The following is a 20,802-nucleotide window of genomic DNA, read 5'->3' on the forward strand; positions in this document are numbered from 1 at the left end:
CAGAAGAGGAAACTTAAACATCTTAAGTTCAGAAGAGGAAACTTAAACATCTTAAGTTCAGAAGAATAAATAAAAGATGGGGTCAGACATTGCAAAGAAAGCTAAATATTGAATAACTGCTCATTAATTAAGTAGCATCAAACTGTGCACTGAGTAAATGAGGAATACAAGGGGGAAGGGGGTATTTTAATGTTTATTTAACCAATGATGTATGGTAAGGCTGATTTAAGTTTGGAGAAGTCATCTTCATTCTGACACCTCCTAATTTTTTGAGAGCATAATTTTGCAGTCTCAATGTTGAACAGTTTTGTGTGTGACTTGACTAGACACAGACTTTTTAAATGTCATTATTATTATTTAGCTAATTTATTTAAAGGCAGTTCTGCTCTTCAAGGTGGACCTGTGGGGACAACAGCACTTGCGTCAAAGTTGGAGCGTGTGTCTGTTGAATGAGGTTCTGGGGATGCAGAAGGAGGATTGAGATGTGCAGCCACGCTCTTCCTCCTTGAAGCACTTTACAGAGCGTGCCAGATTGTGCAGCAGCTTTTGTGTAGTGTATCCTGAAAAGGATTTGTGGCAGGTTCCCCGAAAGCTGGTTGTATGGAACTGCTCTTTGTGAGTGCCTGAGCCCTGTGCAGTGGAACACAGTGTGAAAGCTGTCTGAGAGAAATTGGCCTGGTCTGCTGAGTTGTGATTAAGCTGTGCAGAAATCAGGTGTACAGATCTGCCGTGACCCAGGGCTTGTGTGACTAATGATACCAATGGTAAATCACTGTGCTAGGGACCTCAGTGTTTCGGGGAAATGTCTTCATAAAGAATTGTGAAGTGGCAGTCTGTGAGGAAGGGATCTTTAATTCAGGGAAAAAAATAAATGCAGGGGGTGCTAATTCCAGAAAGTCTCAATCTTCACTGAAATCTCAATTTTCCATAGTATGTGTTAGAGCACCTTGGACAAACTTCATCACCAGACTCAGTTCTGCCATGTTTCTAAGTGTATACACTTTCTGTAGACTGCCTCACAAAAATGAGATTGGCTTTCTGGAGGGTGTGCTTTGTGTCTGATTGGTGAAGGAGGCTCTTCTGTAGATTTGTGGCCTCATTTGCCGAAGAGTTTGTATGGTGGATGCAGGATAAAATTGCAAGAGAGGGAATTCATTGCACAGTGTAGGCAGGGCTCCAGGGTCACTGGGAACTTGGTGGTGTGCAGCGATTGTTCTGCTGAAGACTCAAAAAGTTATGCTTTTAAAATTGCTGGAGATGACATGCTGGATGAATTGATGACTCCCAGGGTACTGGGAGCAGCACTTTTTGAATACACTGAAGTTTCTGTTCGTGGGCTAAGCCACAAACAAGAAAAAAGTGTATGGCCAAAAAATTGTTGACCTAAAAAGACTGCTGGCACTATTTTATTGTTTTAAGTTAGAACCGAAGTTGGAAATTGTCACTTCCATGCAGTAGGAAGCAATAGTGGGTAAATGCAATTCCCTGGAGCCTGGCATTCCAGCAGCCCAGTGACAACATCCAGCAATCCATAGGTTTCCCAGTGCTGCATTTCCCCATAATTGTTGCATCAGCCCTATTAAATTCTTTTCCCATCTTACTCTTTCCAAAAGTTATAAACAATTAGAGTTTATACAGGATAAAATAAATTAAAAGCAATTTACAGTCAAACTTTTTTGGCCTTTCTGTGGAATTTGGAAGAGGGGGAGGTCTCTCTTTGCTTGTCTGAGATAAAAAATCCAGCTGCAAAACCTGGTGTGGCTTGAATCTTCCTTTGGCCATGATATAGTTGAATGTTTCAGGTGAACATGAAAAATGCTGAGAACTCTGGTACAAGTGGTGCCTCTCTGGTGTCTGTTGGGTACTGTCAGAAGCAGAGGCAGAAACCTGCACAACCCACTTCTTCTGTGAAAGGTTTATTGGAGTGTGACTCTGGGAGGTCCAGCACAAGCACCATTCACTTGGCTGCTGCACTTTTCTCACTGGAAGGGGTCAGGCTCTTGGAAAGATGCCTGGTTAGAAGAGTAACAAGATGCTCCATATGGAGCCAGCTTTGTGAACTCTACTCTCTTAATATAATAAGTCCTGCCCCCTCAGGCAGGGGAAATAGTTCCCAGGAAAAGCATTTTAAGTTCAGCTGACAGGAGTATTGATAAGGGATACAGGTACATTTATTGGAATATGTTTCACTCTTTTGAATAGGTTTCCTGCTGTGTTGTTAAAAGGGGACAGTTTCCTGAAATGCTTCATTTCAAATGACTAAAGAAACACTTTTCCTAAATACTGATGTAGTGAAAGATGTTGGATTCCTTGTGTTACTTCAAGGCAACAGCAGCAGCGTTGCTGGAGAAGATAACTCACTATGAGAGTCAAAGTAAGCCTTTTCTTTCTTTACCTGGCAGGTTCCAATCCACCAAAATCTGAAAGAGCTCCTGGCCATCCGGACAGAGCTTCAGAAGAAGGTTGAAGATTTGCAGCGGGAAGCTGCTACACGTTCCATTTCTTCCTCCTCTGACAGAGGTTCATCTCCCTCCCATTCTGCCACACCAGTGCACACCTCTGTGTGATGTGGAACAAAAGCCATGTGAAAAAATCAATGTCAGGTAATACAGAGAGGAGGGTGAAATGCTTTTCCCATCACAAAAGCATTGTGAGTGACTTGTAATTGCTATGATCTACATGCCTTATTCTGTGTCTGATATTATCACGATGAGGCCAAAAAGAGCTTCAATAGATGTGATGTATTTTCTTGTTGGCAGTTCCCACATGTGTTTTGACATTCTAGCTAAATCACCAATTGTGAAATTAAACTTTGTTTTGAGCAACTAACAATTTAACCATCCTAAAAAGGAATCCATCTGCCAAGCAGACAGAAAAATGCCTCTCACATTGCCTAGGGTACCATGCCTGGTTGAGAGAATCAGATGAAATGCCACATGATGCTTACACAGAACGTTTTTCTGAATGGGAGCTCCTTATTTCACTCAGTAATATATATATATTTTTTTTTGCTAGAGCGATTTATTTTTTTTAGGGTAATGCACTTGGAAATTGATTTTAAAATAAATGTTTTCCAGTGTAGTCAGTTTTACATTTTGACTAAATATGCCATTAAAAGTGGATGCAGTTAAGCTGGATTTATCGAGTACACCACACTGACTTGTATGATGTAATATATTTGGTAAAGCATGTATTTTAGGTTTTTTAATGCCTTTTGTACAAGTTGAAATAAAGTCTTTTGACTGTTTAGCTTATTTTTCAGTTTCAGCCTCCTGGGCGAGGGGTAAACTTACTCATGTCAAGGTCTTGTACAAAGTAAAAGTTTGTTTTCTAGCAAATGGTAATATTTGGGGTTGGAATGACACCCAGCTGTGTAAATTGTATAGTCTGTATAGCTCCACATTGTTAAGTGTGTTTTGTTTCAAAGTGTACACACAAAATGCAAAGCTGTGTGCATTTATACCCATGTGTATGTGATGTTAAACATATGCATCCTCCCGTGGGTTTAAGCTGTGTGTTCAGAAAATGGATCCTGCCTGTCCAAAATCTTTTGAGGACCTTAACTTGCAAATGACTTTGTTTGACAGAGTTTTTGAGTAATATGATAATAATTGGTTTTCTTGAAATAAAGCCTCTTGGCTTTTTGTTTTTTAAGTTCCTACTAGCATTTCTTCCGTAAATGAATAATTTAACTGTGTTTTCAATGTAAAATATACATTCCCAACTTTCTTTCATCTCCTCCCAAAAATAGTCATATCAGAGAGATTTCATTACTGTAACATTCCACCTTTTAGATTATTATTCAGTGGCCTTCCTGGAAGGCCCAGAAATGGTGCATGCTGCAAATTTTCCCTGGATTGTTTTCCTTGCCGTGTTTCACGAAAATGTGCTTCTTCTCCTTAGGACACTTAAAAATTGCAGCTCTGCTTTTTGACTCATGCTTGTATTGCTCTGAGTTCTGCTGGTGGGAACTAAGCCCCATTCTTAAGAGCCAGTTGACTCCCTGTGCTGATTGTGGGTTTCAGTGACTGTGAGTATTCATTTGTTGCTGCACATTTGTTCCTAATGCGCGTCGGCGCTTTCCTGTCTCATTCTCTGCAGTAACTCCACACAGCATGTAGTTAATGAGCAAGGTGAGCTGCTGAGCACTTTCCTGACTTCAGCTTGGAAAGGCTGAAGTGCTGTATCCAGTCTTAAACGTTTACTGTGCAGTGCAGGGTATTTCAACATGTCCTTTTTACTGTAGTGAATGCTTTTTATAATAGATATTCACGTACAAGAACAGAGTTTAAGAAGGCTTGCAATGTTGCATCTCTTGAACCTCAGGCTTTTTATAAAGACATGAAAGATGTTTTCCTGTAAAAATGGTTCTGCTGAACAGTGTGCCAGCAGTGAATTTTACATTGCCAAAATATGTTGAGATGGTATTGAATTAAACTCTTCCATACTTTTGGATTTCCTTGACATTTTAACTGTATATTAAAGTAAAGCACATTATCTCTAAAATGCAGTGCTAAAGAAAATCTTTTGAAGTTTTTCTCTTTATTGGTGCTAATAATCACAACATTTTCTCCGTAATTATTGCAAAAGTGATGACTGGATTAGCTTGGGCATTCTGAGATTTTTAAAGCTTGGATTCCTAGAGCTAAACTCAGAATTTGGTTTTGCACAGAAGAACACCAGTTATTTCAGCTGACTGGCTGCGCATCCACCAGTTTCAACACAGCTCAGCGAGTCTCTGATCTGCATGAGAGCACTGGGGGAGGGTCCTGGTGTCCTGTGCGTCAGCACAATGGATGGGTTTGTGTGTACTTCACATGGAAATACTCAAAGGTATTCTACAGCTCATATGTGCTAGTTAATTGAAGAGGTCACTGTCACCATACTCAGTCTGCTTCCTGATAATCAGATTTTTTTCCTGTTGATTTAACAACTAATTCTGTCATTACTTTTTTATTGTTCAATAAGGCAGTATGGAACTAGTTAAGAAGAGAGTAGAACCCTGTTCCCTGTCTGATGCACTTTGGACAGAACTATCAAATTCTGGTTCAAAAGCTGGAATTTGTTGCTTTGGTTTTTGGTTTTGACTCTGCTGGATATAAAGGGAATGTGCAAAGACAGCAAGCAGTTGTGTTTGGCCTGTAGGATTTTCCTGTTGTCAGTGATGTCACTGACAATGTTAGAGGGGGAACAACCCCATCCAGTGTCCCAGAGTGGGATGAACCCTTGGTAACCAGCTGACACATTTTTTGCTGGTAGAGTAAGTCAAGTGAAGAATCATCAGCATCAGACACTTTGCCATTATAGTTGTTTCAGAGCTGAATTTACATTTCTTTCTCCTTTGTAGATAAAAGTAATATTTTGTTGTTTCATTAACATGGAAGAAGGCTTTTAAAGCTGGTAAACACTCCTATCTGCCTGGTTCTGTTCCCTGCAGAGGCAGCCTTCTCAAGGAGTTAAAGCTTTAAACAAGAAGTGTTTCATTGCTTTCATTTTCCAAGAAAAGCTGTACTAATTCATATGCTGTATTGTAGTAACACCAAGAACAGCTGGTTCTCTATAAGCTGGAAATGAGACAACAACTCTCATTCATGTGCATTAAGCCCCACAGCAGAGGACATAGTGAAAGGGACAATTCAGATTATTCTCCAAGTGAAGCATTTATGGTAGAAAACAAAAAGGAATGTCCATTTGCAGAGAGATCACATCTGCTGAAGTAAGTGGGTATCGTAGAGAGCTTTTACCTGCCAGATCTTGTGCAATTGGGAAGAAAGAAGCACGAGTCAGAAGTAGCTCGTTTGAAATATAAACCACCCTTTTTGACTGTGAGACTGAGCATTGCATCATTATACAAAGGTCAAAAGCTTAGTTTGCACTGCGTGGGAGATTCATCTAGTGGGTGTGAAAATCCAAAGAAAACTTTCCTGGATTTTGCAGGAAACCCAAGGCAGCAGAGAGGACCAAAAACCAGCCAAAAAGGACCAAACCCAGCCATGCTGAGTGCAGCCAGGGGCACAGGGCACTGCCTCCAGTGGAGCTGCTGGGTGACCTTAAGGGGAGCATGTGTGTGTGCGCGCCTGCAAATACTTCATTTTTTACCTTTAAATTACAGTTTTGATAATGGTATTTGTTTTATCAAAAAGTCCAGTTTGGTGGGGATTTTTTTTACATCTTTGGTGTAGTCACAGAAGAGGTGATGTACTGTAAGGATATAGCCCACCACTTGTAGTTTACTTGCACCATGAAAAAAAAAAAAACAGAAAAAAAATCAAGCCTAAAATGTCTTACTAGTCAACTTGGTTTATTTGATGTTTTCCAAAGGTAGTCAAATTCTGATTTTCCCTCCATGTCCCTTACATGCATATTAACAAAAGGAATCATTTTTTCTTAGAGCGTAACATTCAACCTCTATTTGGAACAGCTTGCTTCTGCAGCAGCAAACAATCTGCCTTCCTTTAAGTGAGAACTTCACTCAAAAGAAAAGGATTCTCTAATTTCACAATCCCGTTGTTTCTGAACTTCCTTTGTTCCTGAACCTCGTCTGTTGCAGAAGCAATTTTTAAAGCCTCAGCCTGTCGACTCATCCTATTTTTTCAGAATCTGAAATGGTATTATGGACTAATTCCACTTTTATCACAACAAATGAGTAGTTAAGGATGACAATAGAGCACTTGTAAGGGTTAGTTAGTGGGGTTGCATGAAAATGACTGAGTTTATGGTGCCAAAAATCTGAAATTCATGTCAGAGTATTCTCAACTGAGGAATCTAAAACAAAGAAAGTACTACAGTACTGCCAAAGGAAAATGCAAGTAATTGAGAGAATAAACAACAGAAAAAGAGCCAGCTGAATTCTTTCAGTTCTCTCTTTTCTCTGTCATTGACAAACCTTTTCTGAATCATTTTATTGCCATTTAAAAATAGCTTTAGTTAAGCTGAAGAGAGGTCATTAAAAAAGCACAGGTAGTACAGAAACTTTCAGGACATCTGTATGTATAGGTTTTGGACTCACAAAAAAATTCCCAGTTTTCCAGTGGTTTGTGGCCTTTCTTTATAAAGTTCATACCATATATACAGAACTTAAATGCAGGATTTTTTAAAATTCTATATCCAGATTTAAAGAGAATATTAATTAAATGAAATTAGAAGTCAGTGCTGGGTCAGCTGTTCCAGAACTCAGATCACTACTAGTAAAATACAGAGGAAGTCTCTCAGTTGCTATAATGCCTAAAATATGGATGATGTATAAAATCCCTGTTTCTCAGAGACTGGTCTGGCAGTTCAGATGGAGAAGGGGACAGCCAGACAGCAATAATTTGAGCCTTTGCTGACATTTCACACTAAGACTTTGACTTTTGTCCAGTTTTGAAGAGACCAAGTTTAATTTCCTTACTGCAGCATTTGCCAATATTTTCCTATTTGAAATCCTAGAGAAAGAGATCTTGAATCCTGTTACTGTAAATTTTGTGAGTGTTCTCTTTTACTGTGCATTTGTGGATTTCCACATACCCACACATTACACCAAAGTCAGAGAAAAGCCTTGGGCAAAGGAGCAACTTCTGAGTCCCAAAAACTGGGTTGGGTTTTTCAGTGAAACCCCTTGCTGCCTTTTTTTTTTCTATTTTAAACTGCAGAACTGCAGTATTTTGAATTAGACTTGTTTTTCCTCTCTGTCCTGATGTAAGAGATTCCCAAAGGAGCGGTAGGGGCTGTGTTCTTTGAGCCACACTGGACTCTGTTGCACTCTCCTCTGGTCAAACAGGGAGAGCAGGGGAAAACCCCTGACCTGAATCTACAGGAACACGGACATGGGCAAAGGGAGGAATGGAACAGTGGTCACTGGATCTAAGCTGGGAAAGCGGCTTCTAGGGATCATCGGTGCCATACTGTAACACTTCATCTACAATAACTTCCAGAAAACACATTTCATGCTACAGCTTTCAAATGTGTTTGGGTAAGAACAAAAAACAGGTCCTGGTGCTTGGGACGGGAGATTCACAAACTCAGCAGGGTCAGCATCAGAGCGCCTGCACGTGATGATCCTGCAGACCACACTTCCTCCATGAAAACCCCTCTCTGGGAGTAAGCACAGAGTGCATCCCATCTCTGTTTCTTCTGCTTCCGTTATCTGAGCAGCCAATAATTAAATATTTTTCTTTCCTATTCCAAACACATCCATAAAACAAAGCAGCAGTAGTTCGGAGCAGTATTGTTTTAGCCTAAGTGTTCTGAGTAGTCATGAGGCACCTTATAAACCACTGTAGCTGTTCTGCTAGAGCTAGTGTAAGGCTTTAAAAATGCGAGTGTTAAAAAGAGCATAAAGAATTGTGCAGCTATTGCAAAATACTTAACCAAGTTACTAGGCAATTTCCTTCCAAATGGAGCTGTTAGGCAGCGATGCTCCCGGGCTTGATTCCCCTCCTGGCAAGGCCTTCTGGAAGCCATGTCTACCTGAAAGCTGTGAATTTGTACATCAAACTGAAAAGGTGGGTTTTTTTAATACATATTCACAAAATATGGGGTTTGCAAACCAATACAAAATGCTCACATTTTAAGTTTACATATAAATAATGAGTACCTCTTACACTACATAAAGTGAAATTTCCTTCACTTGAGAGCATGCTTTTTAAGTAATCATTGATTTGGACAAATGTATTGGAAAGTGGCAGTATCCACATTTTAGCAACAATAAAAAAGGGTTGGGAAGAGATTAGAAATCTAAACAGAAATTCTTGCAAGCCAGTGAAGGTCGGGCCCGGCAGCCGTTTGGCAGCGCCGCAGAGGGCTGCGTGTGCACTCTGTCCTGGGGCAGCCCAGTGTCCTGCTGAGCACAGCCCAGCGCTTCCCAGACAAGCAGGACAGTGATGGAGGACCTGTCCTCAGGAGATTCTGCTTTTTTTTAAAGGTTAGTCAGTGACACAAAGGGTGAATCTTAAATCCTTTTTCTGCCTCTGGGTGCCTGGGAGCCCTCTCAATAGCTGCTGATAAAAGGAGAAGGGGGGACTGCATCTTTTTAAGCCTGGCTTCTGTTCTGGTACTGAGCGTTACAGGTCTTAACAGATACCTCCTTTGTTTATTTTCTTTTCAGTTAAATCTGTCATTTGTTCTCGTGTGACTGAGATCTGAACCTGTCCTTGAAAGCATCCAAACACACACAGCTTTCATTGTGGTGACAGCTGAAGGTATCTCATGTCACAAAGACAAACTGTATTGTTTCTGCTCCATTCTGATCTGTACCACAGCAAGAGCATTCAAATGGCATGTGCTAAAAGTGAACACTGCACACGCTGCTTTTACCTGTATTTGTGACTTGGCATGAAAAGCAGGTCCTCTGATTCGGTTGAGAAGCCCAGCGCTGTGTGGTGGTGGTGAAGCATCCTGAACTCCTGACTTCGGAGCAGGGCTCAGCCCGAGGCCCCACATGAGGACCTACCATAGGCACTTCATTTTTAGGTGTAGCTACACTAAGGACTGCAATCCACCCTCGGGAAATGTGCAGCTTTCAACCCCGCCGTTGGAAGTGACGTGCCCAGAGCTGATGGCAGAAGTTGGCTGGAGGTGCTTTGCAGAGGGCTTTGCATGGTTTGGCTTTGGATTGCTATTTACAGGCACTTCACTGTCCTCATACCTGTAAGCTCCTCATTGACCACGGCTGAAGTACCTTCCGTGGGTTTCCACACAGCTGCACACCAATCCTACAATATTACTTCGATGTAAACATAAACCTCTTTACAAAAAGTAAACACATGCTACCAGTCTAACCCTAAAGCCTAGAGCAATAAGAAGCCAGTTCAAGCCTAACTACACATTAAATAGCTTTGGAGTCAAATTAAATAAAAAGCTAAATTACAAGCATGTTAAGATCTCCATTGCTGCTGATTATGTTCTAGCTCTGGGTCACGCTTTATATCTTCGCACTGTCTTGTTTTGGTGGTTCTGCTGACTGCGTTTCCAGGACTGAATATTTAACTAGGGAGAAAGAAAAAAAAACCATGAGTACAATAGCACATGATGGAACCAGGGCGCAAGCAACGGGCGCCCAGCACTTGCTGATTGTATGTGACATTGGAAAAGCCTTTGCAGCAGCCTTGATTGTCTGTCACTGAAAGAAGGATCACGCTTCTCTTGTGCAAGACACTCGATGGCTGGATACATGAAAGCTAAATATTAACTGCCATCGTTTGCAGCATGAGCTCCTTGGGCTTTTACCGTGGCTTTCCTTTGTGTGCAATAAAGGGGGGAAATCGCTGCGGTGGGTGTTTCACAAAAAACTGCAGCACCACCTAAGCAGTGCCCTCATCAAAGGGACACAGCAGCTCCGTGCAGCACCAGGGACTTTAAAGAAGTCCCTGGGTAAAGCAGCTTTTGTGGCCAGATGCAGGCAGGGGTAAGGGATGCAAGGCTCTCACCTTGGGGCTCCTCGCTCACAACAGCTTCCATGTTTTCTCCTTTCACATACTCCGCATTAAGTCCCTCTGAGAAGTACAATGAAGAGAGTGAGATGGGAAGGGTACGAAGTAAAAATTATTTGCTTTGATGCCTTAAAAACTCTGGTGATGGGCCTGTGTGCTGTAAAAGCCAAGATGCCTTTTTGCAACCTCCTCTGCAGTGACAGCAGAGCAGAAGCCTCAGTAACCCACAACCAGTGCTGAGAGACTCGCTGGATTTCAAAGTGCCCACAGACTCTCCTGGCAGACACAGCTCCCAGCAGTGGCTCTTTTGTCTGAGGCTCTTGCTTCATCTTTATCACGCGAGGCAGCACAGCTAATTCCCGTGCTAAGGCACTCAGCTCGGAGTGCGGGGAGGAGGAGGAAGGTTTCCCGGCCGGGACTGCTGTGCAGCGGGAGCTGCTGCCTCGGCGCAGAGATGTGGCACAGCCTCATTAAAAGCTAAGTTATGCGGAGCTTCCAGCAGCAGTTCAGAGCAGGGCTGTGGTGATGAAGCAGGATCCCAGTGGGGTGTCAAATCCCGAATAAGTCCCTTATTTAAATGCAAAGAAGTTCCCAACGTTTGCAACAAGTGGAGCCCAGGCTAAGGAGCGAGGCTGAGCTCTGCCGGGTACAGGGGTGGCTGCAGGAGGGTGGGCAAGGGGAAGGGGTGGCACTGCTCACTGAGGTCCAGCTCAGAGCTGCAGGTGAATTCAGACAGTCTGGGGTGTGCCATGGACCTCAGGCATCCTCTGCGGCTCCCTCTGAAGGATGAGTGAGGGGAGAGGCAGAGGTGGGAGTGCTGTGCTAATTGTAGCGCCCGTTAGGGAGGGACCAGAGAAGGGGAGGGGACCGTGCTGTTTGTGCAGGAAGCCTGAGGCAATCAGGCCATGCAGCACACGTTTTTTAGGCATCTGAACTTGTTTGCACATTTAAATGCAGCACGAGGTGTGGCAGGGACTGGCTGTGCCTCACCACCAGGTTTGGATGGGGTTCACTGGTATCTGCCAATGCAGGAGGGAGGCACAGAACGGTGCAGGGGCCAAGCCAAAGCAGTGCCATAGCCCAGGGCACAGCTGGTACACGGCAGGTGAGGTGTAGGATAAAAAGGTGGGATGAAGAATTCTAGGGAGCACTGTAAATGTCCTTCAGAGGAATCAGCAAATGCTCCTCAGAAGCGACTCAAAGCTGAGGAGTGAAGCCGCAGCCTCAGCCCCACAGGACAGCTGGGCAAGAGAAACAGCCCAGCCTGTTCCTCCTGTGCCAAGAGAGTGGTCACTGCACACCACCACTGCCTCCGCCCTGACATGTGTTTTGCTGGGATAACACCAAATGCAATTTATGTTTTTCAATAAAAAGCCACTTTTGCAGCGGCTGACGGCTCTTAGATTTCTGTCATGCATTGCAATGCGTCTAAGGCCTGACATTAGCCCAGCATGCCATGTCTGATGGCTTAAATTAATCCTCCTTTATAATTAACTTTAATTTCCTGCCGCCTTTCTGGGGCTTTGTGTCTCTCAGCTTCCCCCTCATCAAAGCCTTTACTCCTTTTTTTTCTTATTATTTATTCTTGCCAAAATAACATTTAAGTGGGGGGAATATATAAGGGGTGTTTCATTCCATCACATTCATTTGACTTTTCCTGCTGATCTAATTTACCAAAATGCTGTTTGTTTCAGGCACAACTGGGAAAATAGCACGATTCCAGCAGAAATTTCCAACCCCAAACACCCTTTCCCTAGAGCAAAGGGGACTCACAGGAGATTTCAATTGATTAATTTAGAAGGGAACTTTTCCCAGCTGTTTGCAACCCCTCTCCTATAAGGGGCTGCAGGAGCCCATCATGTTCAGGTGGGTGCTGTGGGCTGAGGCTGTCAGGACACTCCTGCAGTGCTTGCACTGAGCAGCTTTGCAGGGCACCTCGTGCAGAAGGTATTTTCTGTGAACAGGAAGTTTTGCTGCTTAATTTGCCCTTAAGTGCAGCAATTGCAACACACCTGCTGAGGGTGTGGTGGGCTGAACTCCCTCCCGGGCTGCCACAGCTGCAGACACTCCCCCTGCTTCCTGGTGAGTTTTTACTGCCTCTGAGATTTTGGAGGTTTTTTTTGGTTTATCTTGGGGTGGTTTTTTTTCATATTTACTATGTTTGTTGTTGATAGTTTGGTCTTGGGCTGTGACTGTCTGTTGGGGGTGTGAGGGGCCATGCACAGCCCCCGGGGTGGCAGGGGGTCCTGGGGCTGTCACTGCTGGTGGGTACCTGCTTGTGGAAAGCCTGATGTGGTGGAAGGGGAGGCTCAATGACCTGTGCTTGGGGCTTTGTTCTGCCAGCCCGGGGGCACTGGGTGCCTGAAACCCCATCTCCAGGCTGGAAAATAGCACTGGGCTTCAGGGGGAAAACAGGAGTGTGCTTGCTCTGTGCCCCCAGGGTGCTCGGGGAGGGACTTACGCTGGATGCTGAAGCAGAACTTCTTCTGCTGGTAGGAGATGTAGCTGGAGACGGCCCCGATGAGCGCCATGGCCAGGCCGCTGGCGATGCCGGCGATAGTCCCTGTCTCTGCCACTGTGGGGCACAGAGAGAGAGGGGTGCTGTGCAGTGGGGGCACGCACACCACCCATCCCATCCCAGCATCCCACTGCTGCCCCCGCATCCACGGCAGCACCTACCTCCGCTGTAGCTGTCATCGGTGTTTCCCTCAGCACCTGCAGAGACACAAGCCCATCAGTGGCCTTGCACCCCTCTGCTCCCCCTGCTGCTGTGCTGGGAGGGTGAGGGCACACAGCAGAGGGGTGGCAGTGCAGCCCCAGGGGCCTCCTTGGGCTAGGGGTGAGCAGATACCCCTGTGGGGTGCAGCATCTCTCCTGCCCCATGGCTCCGCCAGGCTGCCCAGGGCAGCTTGTTGTTGCTTCTCAAGAGGGGTCTCAAGCTGCTCCTCTCCCTCTGTGTGTGCCTGGGGGGAGCTTTGGGGGAGCCTCTGCAGGACACACCTCTGCCTGCATGACAGTTACCCTCATCCCTGCCCTTTGCACCTCCGCTGCTCTCAGTGTAAGGAGAACACCTGAAAGGCTGTCAGAGCATTACACAGCACACTGGTGCCATCACAGGGAGGTGACTGGCTGAGCTCCATCATGTCAGGGAACCCTCACTTGGCTTGAAGTGTATTTCACCTTCCCTGGAGAAACGGGGTGGGAGGAGAAGCTGCTCCCACTGGAAGCTGCGGTCCTTGCAGAGTCACTTACATCCTGAATTTATGGAAGCAGGTCAGTGTTGTATTAATGCCTCTGATGCGTCCTGTCCTTGGCACAGGGATTCATTAAATGTTGATTGGGCTTGTGGCATTCAGCTCTTTATACGGCTGCTTTTAATATTTAACACTGTGGATCCTCGCGAGCACACGGGCTTATCTGACTGCTGCTGGTTTTCCCCCTTGTTCCAGACAGTGGTGGTTGTGTGGTGGAAGGCAAACGAAGGCGTGTGCCCTCTCATAGCACTGGGGTGGGCACCTGCCCTCGAGGTGATAGGGGACATAAGGCCCCATGTGCCCTGGTGGCAGCTGGAGCTGCAGACCCGCCACAGGATCAAAACCAAGCACCTCCAACCAGTAACACCAGGTGTGACCATGGAGGCCAAAAACTTTTCCCCTTGGCTCCATGGCTGGGACCCTTTCTGCCCCTGCCATGGAGGTGAGTGCTGCTCTGTTCAGGTGTCTTTCCAGGAGTCTGGTAGATTATTGCCAAATTACCAGTCTGGTAATTGCTGAGCCTGAGCTGCAACTGCTAAAGCAAACAACCATACGTAGGTCACCACTTACCCTTCTTCTTGTCTGGGCTGTATCCGCCGTCCACGATGCTGAACAGGTCGTCATCCGAAATCCCTTTAAAAGGAACAGGAATAAACGGGCTTGGCACATGTGGGAGCAGTGGCTGTGCTGGAGGTTGATGTCATGGGCTGCTCAGACCCCACTGAGAACCGGGACTGCTGAATAAGCAGTTCTGCTTCTCTCACGATTACCAGACGTGAACAAAATGTTTAACCCCAGATTATTTTAAGGTTATAGAAGAGGTAACAACTGACTTTAAGTCTAGCTCAAAAGAAATACCCCTAAAACAAAGTTGAAATGCTACTGTATTATTTTTTAACTGAAATGACATGTATTTAAGAGTTCATGAAACGTTTTGTTACCTGGGCTCAGCTGGCAGCGGAGGAGGCAGGAAGAAGTGGTTTGTGTGTGCAGCTGCCATGCTGCCAGGGATCAGTGTGCTCTTGCCCTGCCTCTGGTGAGACCCTAGCAGCACCAGCTGGGCCTGTGGTCCTGCAGGCAGGAGCTGACCCTTACCCTTCCTTGAGGGACAGAGCAGTCCAGGGGCAGAACTGAGTAGCAGCGTGTCTCGGTACAGGTGAAAGTGGAAATGTTTAACTCATGCAGGATAAGAACAGAGAAACGTGGTCTGTGAATCTGCAGCTGAATGAGTGGTGCTGTTGAACACCTCGGCTCTGGTCCCAGAGGGAGCCTTGGTGTGCAGCAAGGCACGTGATGGCAGAAGAGACCCAACACCGAGCCAGCAGAAGGCTCCTTCTCTGATGCTGAGCCTTGGGAAGGGTTTCCTTTGCCTTAACAGCCTGGAAGAGACTGCCTTATTCATCAGCTTACCACAAAAAACAGATTTATGGGCTTAGTAATGAGTGTAAAAAGAATGAAAGCCCTGACTATGCCAGAGCCTGGAAAGGTCCCAGGCAGTGCAGGGAGCAGCGGTGCCGGGGGAGCGCGTGTGCTGGTTTGCAGCCAGTGCCACGTTCCAGCGGTTCGACACCTCAACCTTTCCTGCAGGAGCCTGAAACCTCAGCAAGCCCAGAATACCAAAGTGCAGACAAGTCACCTAGTTAATACAACGTAATAAAATACCTGACTGTTAATTACGCGTGTGAGCAGGGTATACGGCCATCCCGACATCAATAAACCAGCCGTGCAAAGTCTGTTTCCCAGCTCAAGTGCTCAGGGGAACAATCCTCATAGACAAATGATTCATTCACTGGAGTATTTCAGAGATGGAAAAAAAACCCTCCCAGCCCATAGCACATGTTGTGCCGGGGCTTCAGCCTGCTCTAGATTTACACCTTGGCAATGACTGCAAACCCCAGAAGCACACGCCCTCGGTTAAAGAGCTGTCAGGTACAGGGACAGGGGAACTCAACACAACTACTGCAATTTAATGGGTCAAAAGAGACCCTGGGAAAAAAACCTGTGGACAGAGAGGCAGCAGGTCATTAGGAAGAGCCCCTCTCTGCCAGGGACTGTTGAGGCAGGGGCTCCTTCCCTCCCCAGGGCTGAGCTGCCTGTGGAAAATTCCCAGTGTGGGCAGGCAGGGCAGGGGCAGTGGGTGAGGCAGGACCCCAGACCAGGCAGCGCCTGTATCCCTTTATCCCATCACTTAGTGGGGGTGGTGTCTGGCAGTGAGGGGCTGGGGAGGATCTCCTGCAGGTTCCAGGGAATAGCAGGACTGGTGGCAAGCAGGATGGAGAGGAGAGGTCGGCATACCATCACCTGGCCTTTGATCCGGCCTCCCAGGATCTTTCTTGGGATCGTTCTTATCATCTAAGGCATCAGCCAAGTCAAAATCCATAGGATCCTTTTCTAGAAAACAAGACCAGGGTTAGCAATGTGGCTTCAGGCTGAGGAGCTCTGCAATTAATTCATTAATCAAGGAAAGATTCAGCTTTGCCAGGGAAAAGCACTGTTGAAAGAGTTGAAGTCTCTGACACAAGCATCTCCCAGTTCCACTATTCAGCCTCATGGCAGATCTTCTAAACCCATCCCATTCCATGTCCCTGTGGTGGGAAATGTCATATCCTTCCTGCAGAAACAGTCTCGCCATGGCTGGATTGCCAGGCAATTGGATAAATGAAGCCAGTAGGAAAGGTCAGAGCCACACAGGCACTCCAAGGGCCCAGTCAGTGGAGGGGAATGAGGTGACTGCATCACCCTGTTGTGCTGGCTGGAACAGCCTGTGACTTGATTTCTTGGAGTTATTTTCTTCTGTGAATGCCCAGTTGGTCCCCTGAGCAGCCTGGCTCTGAGAGAGGTTATTGCCTCTGCTAAATGGCATCAAAAACCACGGCATGGAGCCAACTGAGCTCCTCAGCCCTCCCACCAGTGCTCACCTGAGTTTGTTCTGATCCAAAACTGGGGGTTTTTTTAAGCCTGGAAGTGCCTTTTGCCAAAACTCTGCCTGAGCAGGTGGCAAAACACCTGGGTGACAGGGTGCCCAGAACCTGTGGGGTGGGTGTGCTGGTGGAGCCCAGCCTGGCTGTGCCATGATGGGAAGGACAGTGAGCTCACAGCCTTCCAACAGGCACAGGGATGAAAAGCGGTCCAGGAACCACTGAGAGCCCCAGGGAAGTGCAGGGTAATGCTGAGATGCCCTATCTGTTCTGTGGTTTTTGATATTTGTTTTTTCCTCAAGGTGTCTCATGTGAGCAAACAGACTAGAGGCTGAGAATACAAGGGCAGTGCCACTGTCATGGCACATCCCAAAGCCTCTGCCTGTGCCAACAGCAGAGCCAGGGCAAAGCTGCAGGGGCTGTGGAGCTGATGCTCACCTGGATTACGCTTAGGAGGGGCTCTCGTAGTTTTTGGCTGCTTGGTTGTGGTGGTGCGGATGACATCCCAAAAGCTGTTGTCTGAAGAGAGGGGAAAAAAAAAGACCAAAATTATGTTCCCTTCTAAAACATGGGTTCAGGCAAGTGCTGGGAAGGGAAAGCCCCCTCCCTGCAGGGAGACAGGGGCTGCTCTGGGCTGGTTCAGTGCTCTGCTCTCTCCACAGCTTTAGCTGCCTTGACACAGTGGGCACCCCTGCCCGTGGGTACCCTGGGGATGCTCGAGCCCACAGGGCATTACCTGGATTCCCTGGCCTGGGGTAGGGCTTCGAAGTCGGCTTGGCTGGTTTGGTGGTAGTCTCCAGAGGCGTGTCAAAGAAATCAGCCAAATCTAAGTCTGCAGGAGAGAAGGGATTGTCAAACCCCTGCTGTCTGTGGGGATGGTGTGAGGCTGTGGGCACACATCCTGCCCAGCAGCTCTGCAGGTGCTGTGCACCTGGTGCTGCACCACTGTCAGGGGCTACTGGAGCCCACGTCAGCCTGGAGCTGGAAAGGGCATCCAGCCACTCCTCGGCTTAACTGTGAGCTACAGCAGAGCCTTCAGACCAGCCTGGCCACCACGTCACTCCCCATCCAAGCTCTGGCTGCTGCCCACCCCCAGCCCCAGCAACCCCAAAATAATGTAGGGGAGCCCGCCAGTATCCTGCAGCATCTGCTGAGAGCTGCTGCAGATGGGAAGGTGCTGTGGGGCTGAGCCAGTGGCTGAACACACTCTGCTCCCAGTGCAGCCGCCTGTGAGTGACCAGCTGAACAGGGCATGCATGGGAACGGGGCCAGGGCACGGAAACCCACTGCAGGAGCCCCTCAGTGCCATCGTTCATCCAAAAAGGACCCCTGGGGAAGAAGAAACTGTCTGAGAAGAAGCCTCAGCATGTGTCCATTTCCCAGGGAGAGTTTACTGGATTGAACAGCCTCTCGTTCGGGCTGCACTCCAAACGCTGAAGCCCTGCGCGTGCTTCTGGCACTTGGCTTTTCTTTTCCCTAGCAAAGACCATGGTGTCCAAGGAGTCAGACAGTTGAATTTGCTTAGATTTGTGCCAAGATCCTCATGCAGGGGTGAGCGGATTCACTTCCGAGCGCTCCCCTGCTGCAGTTTATTTCAGGCTCCTCTGGCGGGGTTGAGCAACGCCGGGCTCCTGTGACCGCGCTATATTTAAGTAGCACTCTTTGGCCAGAACTGAGCCAGAGGAGCTGCTGGCAGCAAAACTCGGGTGAATTTAAGGGAGCTTCCTCAACTGTGGCACTGCTGGGAGCCAGCCAGCCAGCACATCTGATGTGCACAGTCAGTCAGACAGACACTCTCCCATAGATGGGGAAGTGTCACCAGGTTGGGACTTTCCATAGAGGTCAGGGATATCTTGGAGTGAAAAAAAAAAGGAAAGAAAATATCCTCTGGGCTTCCTTCTGGAAGGAAAGCTAGCAGGTGCCACGCAGCCAGGAACAAAAGCCCTTGTGTAGCTGAGCAGTGATTTGTGTCTTTTCCATTAGGATACTGCAAAGTGTGCAAAATTCTGCCTTGGCTGTAAATGCTCTGCTGCCACTTGCCTTCAGCATGGACAGAAATATCAATATTGCATTTCTTTGGCTGCGCAGGAGCAGTGCATGTGCATGCACTGGCTCCAGCTTCCCTATGGGCAAGTGAAGGGGTCCCAAAGCACCTGCTGAGCGCACCACCCAGCCACTCACAGGCACCTCTGGGGGCCTACGAAGTTCAAATCCCAGTGGGAAGCAAACCCCATGCTGGGCTGAGATGATGCGCACGCAAGAAGGTCTCACCTGTTCCACCTGCAGGCTTTCTGGGGCCCTTGGGAGTGGCTGTGACAAAACAGATGGGGAGGAAAAATGTTAATCATGGGCATCAGTGAAAATGTCACCTCTAGATTGAGAATAACCGGCAAAGATTTCACCAGGACTTTACAACGTCTGCATTTGTAGACGCGGGGCCCAGAGCCACGAGCACCCCATACACAGTGCGTGGCCACAGGGAGCAGGACTGCCCATGGACAAGGACAGAGCTCAGAGCTCCACAGGGCACTGCTGTGTCAGGCTGAGCCCTGCCCTGGGGCAGCCACCATCCCATCCCAGCTGGTGAAGAGGAGGGAACTGTAACAATCTGCTCTGAATTAAGGCTCCTGGAGACAGCAGCAAACGGGCAAGGACAGACACTGTACAGAACAGCGTGGAAACCAGGAGCGAGTTGCCAGTGTTTGGTTCTCCCCTGGCAGGTGGGTCAGTTCAATGACAGATAATTTCCAGTGCCGTGTTATGTACGGTAGGTTCCCTGTCAGCTGGAGGGATTTCGGTGACACCCTGATACCCAGATCCCAGCCCCCTGACTGCTCCTGGGCTAAAACAAGATACAGCCAGCCTCTGAGGGGGAAGGGAAGGGACAATATGGAAACCACTACTTATTAATAGTGGCTGGCATTACCAAGTATATGAATAAATTATGAGCAAGAGCTGTGGCTGCTCTATTCCCATTAATTTCTGTTAGACCGGAGTGGTGCTGCTGGGCTTCATTTCCAGTGTGTCAGTATGGTTTGAAGTGACCCAACTCCAGACCCTGGATTTGCTATTACTCTAGGGCTGACACAATGAATCCAGAGTGGGATGCAGCAGCTGGGGAGGCTGCAGGGACAGCACTGCCTCTTCCCTCCACCCACTGCTGGGACTCCAGCCTGGGGAATACCGCTTTCCCTCCACGTGAGGTGGCCATTAGTCATTTCTAACCAGGTCTCCTCACATGCTGTATTAAAGGGCTTGCAAAATTAGTTGAGTCAGCCCTGTGACCAAGCCTGAAACCCCATGGTCTTTCCTGTTCCCCTCCTGCTGAACCCAGCATGCAACAGGAGAGCTGCACAGAGCATCCTGACACTATTCCACATAATCTCCAATGTAACACAGCACAAGTGCCTGCATGTTGTTAGACTATAGCATAAGAGGTTAAGCTATAAACCTCTTATAGCTTTCACTTAAATACATGTGGGTGTGATCCCAGCTTCACTCATGGAGCACTCCCTGCTGCTGCCTGACCGGGCACTAAGTCTGGGGACAGTCACCTTGAGCCACGTGGGGAGGGATGGGCAGCGAGGGGTCCTGGGTGCTGGTGTTTGCAGCTCCACCAGAGTCTCCATGGCTGGGCAGCAAAGTGGAGCCAGAGATGTGTCTGGGTGCAGAGTGATGCTCTTGGGCTCAGCCCTCGGCACTGGCAGGAGGTGTGTGACATGTCCCAGGGAGGGAGATGAGCTTCCTCCCATCGGGTGCTGTGCTGGCAGTTATGTTCTCTCTTTTGGGTTTAAAATACTGAATCTCATCATGCCAGCAGCAAGGCACCCCTTTTGGAAGGGAGTTTCCTTTGACTGATGGGCTACAGTGGAACTTAAGTGAAGCAAAGCAGCAACCTAATGTGCCATTTGCTTTCCTGGACACCGCACTGCAATGGCAGCAGGGAAGGACCCGGTGCTGCCCTGCCTGGGGGGGCACAGTGAGCTGCCCTCACCAGCTTGTAACTAATGGAGGCAAGGAAGCCAGAGGGACGTGTTCAGTGCCATTGCTATGTCAGAGCACAGGTGTACTGTGCCTCTGTGGCTCCTCACAGGAATCAGGAAGCGAAGGTCAGCAGCCAGCTTCTCCAGGACTGTCCCCAGTCTCACCACAAACCCGGACCCTGTGTCTCCCAGGCAGAGATGATGAGGTAGCTGTATCCTTCACCACCCTCCCACCTGC

General features: G+C 47.4%; 2 protein-coding genes across 6 annotated transcripts in view; one reads left to right on the top strand and one right to left on the bottom strand.

Annotated features, from left to right (window-relative positions):
- MTMR1 (myotubularin related protein 1) overlaps nt 1-4,523 on the top strand; it is a 35,332-nt gene extending 30,809 nt beyond the window's left edge. For all 4 annotated transcript variants that reach the window (XM_027687063.1, XM_027687064.1, XM_027687066.1 and 1 more), the window contains one exon: nt 2,403-4,523. In XM_027687063.1, the coding sequence (XP_027542864.1) occupies nt 2,403-2,567 (165 nt within the window). In that variant the 3' untranslated portion in view covers nt 2,568-4,523. The remainder of the gene's footprint in view (nt 1-2,402) is intronic.
- A 1,757-nt stretch (nt 4,524-6,280) lies between these two features.
- CD99L2 (CD99 molecule like 2) overlaps nt 6,281-20,802 on the bottom strand; it is a 32,139-nt gene continuing 17,617 nt past the window's right edge. The window contains exons 3-11 of one of the 2 annotated variants that reach the window (XM_027687062.1): nt 18,853-18,891; nt 17,318-17,413; nt 17,020-17,100; nt 15,965-16,054; nt 14,234-14,296; nt 13,089-13,124; nt 12,871-12,984; nt 10,407-10,472; nt 6,281-9,966 (exon numbers count right to left, since the gene is read on the bottom strand). In XM_027687062.1, the coding sequence (XP_027542863.1) occupies nt 9,902-9,966; nt 10,407-10,472; nt 12,871-12,984; nt 13,089-13,124; nt 14,234-14,296; nt 15,965-16,054; nt 17,020-17,100; nt 17,318-17,413; nt 18,853-18,891 (650 nt within the window). In that variant the 3' untranslated portion in view covers nt 6,281-9,901. Of the gene's footprint in view, nt 9,967-10,406; nt 10,473-12,870; nt 12,985-13,088; nt 13,125-14,233; nt 14,297-15,958; nt 16,055-17,019; nt 17,101-17,317; nt 17,414-18,852; nt 18,892-20,802 lie in introns of both variants that reach the window. The other variant, XM_027687061.1, reaches the window with a different exon arrangement.

This window comes from Neopelma chrysocephalum, unplaced genomic scaffold (genome assembly GCF_003984885.1).
Source record: "Neopelma chrysocephalum unplaced genomic scaffold, ASM398488v2 Primary Assembly neopelma1_73, whole genome shotgun sequence".
Taxonomy (NCBI): Eukaryota; Metazoa; Chordata; class Aves; order Passeriformes; family Pipridae; genus Neopelma; species Neopelma chrysocephalum.